Source organism: Babylonia areolata, chromosome 25, assembly GCF_041734735.1.
Source record: "Babylonia areolata isolate BAREFJ2019XMU chromosome 25, ASM4173473v1, whole genome shotgun sequence".
Lineage (NCBI taxonomy): Eukaryota > Metazoa > Mollusca > Gastropoda > Neogastropoda > Buccinidae > Babylonia > Babylonia areolata.
The window spans coordinates 34,659,721-34,664,708 of NC_134900.1; the positions used below are offsets into that span (position 1 = coordinate 34,659,721).

The following is a 4,988-nucleotide window of genomic DNA, read 5'->3' on the forward strand; positions in this document are numbered from 1 at the left end:
GAAATTGCACTTTACAGTTTGTTCTTTTACCGTCAGTAAAAACATTCTCTCTCTCTCTCTCTCTCTCTCTCTCTCTCTCTCTCTCTCTCTCTCGCCTAGTATGTAAAACAAATTCTACCGAAAACGAATACCACTTTTTGTTTGCATGTGAAGCGTACGAACCCATTAGACAGCCATGGTGTGTGTGTACGGGTGTGTTTGCGTGCATGTGTGTGTGTGTGTGTGTGTACGGGCGTGTGTGTGTGTGTGTGAGTGATTGAGTGTGTGTGTGCGTGTGAGTGATTGTGTGTGTGTGTGTGTGTGTGTGCACTGATATAAGTGAATGCTTGCGTGTCTAAAACTCTTATGTTGTGGTGAACAGATAGTAAACCAACGAGAAGAATCAGCCTTCCACGTTTTTCTCCCATTGTGTGATAATTTAACGTACATTTACTTGTTGAATTTTATCTGTTTTACATACACACTGAGGGTTGACTCCACACACAGGACATGACCAGGGTGTTGTGTCCAGGCCAGGAATCTGCTCCTTTTTGACTCACTTGTGTGAACAAAAGTGAGTCTATGTTTTAACCGGGTGTTCGGTTGTCTGTCTGTGTGTCTGTGTCCGTGTGTCTGTGTGTCCGTGGTAAACTTTAACACTGACATTTTCTCTGCAAATACTTTGTCAATTGACACCAAATTTGGCATAAAAATAGGGAAAATTCAGTTCTTTCCAGTCATCTTGATTAAAACAATATTGCACCTTTGGGATAGGCACAAAATTTTTTTTTAAAAAGAAGCCTAATTATATGCAAACTTCATTTACTGTTATATTTATATTTTTTGTATTCTCTAAACTTGGCACTTTGACCTCTTATTCTGACACAACAACAAGAGGAGTCATTATTATCATTTTTTGTTCAAACAGGAACTTCTTTTGCTAAGCATGGAATTTTTATTTATTTTGCAAACGTTTTGATGCAGATAGTAAAAGAAGGGAAATTACTCTGTTATTAATGCTAGGGGACTTAATTTATCACAAGTGAGTCTTGAAGGCCTTGCCTCTCTTGTTTGTTTGTTTGTGTTATTGTTTTCAAAGCAGATGTGGCATAGTGTATATTGTTATGGATCTCTTCACATGCTTTGAGACTTCCTTGAAACTGAAACTGAAATTGTAGGTGTTGCATGCCAGTCTTGAAAGCCTTGCCTCTCTTGTTCAAGTCATGTCTCGATCGTCAATACTTCTGTTTGTCGTCGCTTTTTTTTATATTATTATTATATATATATATATATTTTTCCATTATACAGCAGATTTGGTGTAGCGTATGTGGATCAGTTTGCAGGATTTGACACTACCTTGAAACAGACACTAAAACGGTAGGTATCGGACGTAGTCATGAAAGCCTTGCCTGTCTTGTTCAAAATCAGGTCTCCGGCGGTCATTTGTACTTTTGCTCATTTTTTTCCCCCCTTCCCATTATACAGCAGATGAGGTGTCGCATATATGGATAAGTCAGTCCGCAGGCTTTGACACCGTCTGGAAGCTGAAATGGTAGGCATGACATACTTCTTCTTCTTTGTTCGTGGGCTGCAACTCCCACGTTCACTCGTATATACACGAGTGGGCGTTTACGTGCATGACCGTTTTTACCCCGCCATGTAGGCAGCCATACTCCGCTTTCGGGGGGGTGCATGCTGGGTATGTACTTGTTTCCATAACCCACCGAACGCTGACATGGATTACAGGATCTTTAACGTGCGTATTTGATCTTTTGCTTGCGTATACACACGAAGGGGGTTCAGGCACTAGCAGGTCTGCACAGATGTTGACTTGGGAGATCGGAAAAAGTCTCCACCCTTTACCCACCAGGCGCCGTCACCGTAATTCGAACCCGAGACCCTCAGATTGAAAGTCCAACGCTTTAACCATTCGGCTATTGCGGCCGTCGAGGTATGACATACAAGTCTTGAAATTCAAGCCTGGTCGTGCAAAATCAGGTCTCGATCATTTGTTTCTACGTTGTTGCTTTTGCAGAAAACTCGAGAGGAGTGGCAGAGAGTGCTGTACATCGTGGCTGGCGTCAGCACAACAGGGGGCGTGGTTTTCCTGCTGTGCGCGCGCGGCCACGTGCAGGACTGGGCACGTGACACGGGGCTGGAGGTGGAGGTGGGCAGCCTCCCCCCAGAGGAGCTACCCCTGGGCGGAAAAAAAGACCCCCCTCTGCGTGAGGACGGTGCAGTGTCGGAGCATTTACTGCCGACTGGCGAGGGCAGCGAGGAAAGGGCGACAACAAACGGCAGTGTTCTACTTCCGCCGGAAAAGACATGAGAAACCTCGTGGTTGTGTTGCCTGAAAGCATTCTTTGGTGTGTTCATATCGTGGGTGGGTTTTTTTTGTTGTTATTTTTTTGTTTGTTTTTTTTTTTTGGTGGTGGGGTGGTGATGAGGGTGGGTGGGTCGGGTTCTTATTTTTGTTTTGTTTTTATTATTATTATTATTATTAATCAGACGAGGGAGAAAGAGGGATAGAGAAAGTGTATGTGTGTGTACAAAATACAAATTCAAAATACAGTACAAATACAAAAATATCTATTCAGTTTTTACAGGCCATTTGACCCGTGTGAACAATATGAACATGTGACAGTAGCAACCATGGGGCGTTCCAGGTGGTTTGGTATTCAAGCACACACAATATACATCAGAATACATTTTGAAAAATTGTCGGAAGTAAAATCGCAGTCATACAGATCTGATCTTTATGTATTCGTTAATGTGAATTCCTAATCTAATGATCCTATTATCCGACAAATTTGAGCAGAGCAACTGGAATTTAGACTTTGAAGGGAATCTGGTAATAATACAGGGGAATGTATATTTTACGAAATGATTCATATCTGGGACTGACGAGCAAAAAATGGCATAAGTTTTCAATTTCCTATCTGTCACGCTGGACACAGAACGGGTTCAATAATGGTTTCCCAAAGCGAGAAACGCAATGCCAAAGACAATTTGTTGCGCTGTAAAAGGCAGAGTACACGGCGATGTTGATAAGACGTCAAAAGGCCAACGTAATTTGCCCTGCAACTCTCAGGACGAAAAGTTCAGATAATCTGGAATGGAAGTGAAAACGAGTGAGATATGCCAGTTCTGACGATAAGAAATCACAAAGACGTGTTTTGAGTGTGCATTGATGAACTATGAAATATCACCAGCATTTTGCATTTCCCACGCATACATGGCCCAATCCATGTGAGCATAAAAGAGATCTGACGTGAGTCACTCACCACCCATTTCCCTCTGCCTGCTGAGTCATGTTGAAGCAGAATCCAGCAGCACTGGTGAGGTACCTGTACTCTGGCATGGCAGCAAGTCTGCTCCAGTATCTAATCACTCTGATAAAGGCGTCGGTGTGTACCGGGGTTCTGCTGCATTGACCCAGATCGATACTGGGGTTTTTGTGGGTTGTTTTTTTTTGTTGTTTGTTTTTTTTGACGGGCGCAATAACCGAGTGGTTAAAGCGTTGGACTGTCAATCTGAGGGTCCCGGGTTCGAATCACGGTGACGGCGCCTGGTGGGTAAAGGGTGGAGATTTTTACGATCTCCCAGGTCAACATATGTGCAGACCTGCTAGTGCCTGAACCCCCTTCGTGTGTATATGCAAGCAGAAGATCAAATACGCACGTTAAAGATCTTGTAATCCATGTCAGCGTTCGGTGGGTTATGGAAACAAGAACATACCCAGCATGCACACCCCCGAAAACGGAGTATGGGTGCCTACATGGCGGGGTTAAAAACGGTCATTCACGTAAAAGGCCACTCGTGTGCATACGAGTGAACGCAGAAGAAGAAGAAGATACTGTTTTTAACATCCTTTCCGACACCTAAAATCATTTTACAAATCTTGACGTGAACTCTCTCATCATCATCATTTTTTTTTCAGACCCATGCATCAGAATTGGTTTCACTTTGGCATCAAATATTTTAAACACTGTGCTGACATTGTGTGTGTGTGTGTGTGTGTGTGTGTGCGCGTGCTCGCGTATATTTTTGTGTATTCAAGTCCATGCATCTGTATGCGCACATACGTGTACAACAACAGAAATGAGAAAGTAAAAAAAGGGCCCAACTTAGCAGAACACAGTCAATACTAAGAAAGCCATCAACCCGGCAACAGTGACAGTCACAGTGGAATAGGAAGCATGATGCACCACATAAACACTACGAAGGCCATAACATTAATAATGATGATGATGATGATAATGATGATTGAAACGACTGCCAAGATACAAGTACCTCACCTTTGATCAGATGGGTGTGTTGGAAGACTAAGAGGTGGAATGGGGAGGGGGCGGGGGTGGGTGTGCATGCATGCGCACTTTGATGTGTTTTGTGGAGGGGTGTTATTTGTGGTGGTGGTGGGGGGGAATGGGGGTGGTATTAACCATCCACCACCCACCACGCTACCCTCCTGTCCAAGTCCAACACAGTGTAACATTCTTGTTAGTGCCTCGTGTGTGTGAGTCTGTCTGTGTATATGTATTTTGTGATTGTCTGTATGCGCGTGTGTATGTGTGTGTTGGGGGAGGGGGGGGGGGGGCGCTTTGATTGGAAGTCTGTTCACATAGTGTGATGTTGGGGATTTTTTGTTGTCTTTTTTGTTTGTTTGTTTGTTTGTTTTTTTGATAAGCTTACCCGTCTACCTCACTGACTGACCAAATGAACAACTGGTGTGATTCTAAAGACACAATGATAAATGATAATATCAAATCGCGGAATTTAAACCAAATTAAACAGCGGTTGCCTGCAGAGATGGCAACTGTTGCAATTTCGCCGTATTTTTTATTACGCTCGATCTCAGTTTGTTCCGACGTTACGCCAACGTCAAAATTGTTCCGAGGAGTTTATTTTTTGATTGCATAGATTAGTCACATGCTTTCCTATTTGTAGCATTACCCAGACGCTCTAGACCTATCGAATACGAGGCCAGGGCAGTCACTACTAACCTTGGT

The 4,988-nt window shown here is 43.3% G+C and overlaps 1 protein-coding gene across 1 annotated transcript in view; it reads left to right on the forward strand.

Moving 5' to 3' along the window:
- The window catches only part of LOC143299588 (sialin-like), a 31,557-nt gene extending 29,184 nt beyond the window's left edge, over positions 1-2,373 (forward strand). Inside the window, exon 11 of the mRNA XM_076612875.1 lies at positions 2,015-2,373. Coding sequence (XP_076468990.1) covers positions 2,015-2,308 — 294 coding nt within the window. The 3' untranslated portion in view covers positions 2,309-2,373. The remainder of the gene's footprint in view (positions 1-2,014) is intronic.
- The last annotated feature ends 2,615 nt before the right edge of the window (positions 2,374-4,988 follow it).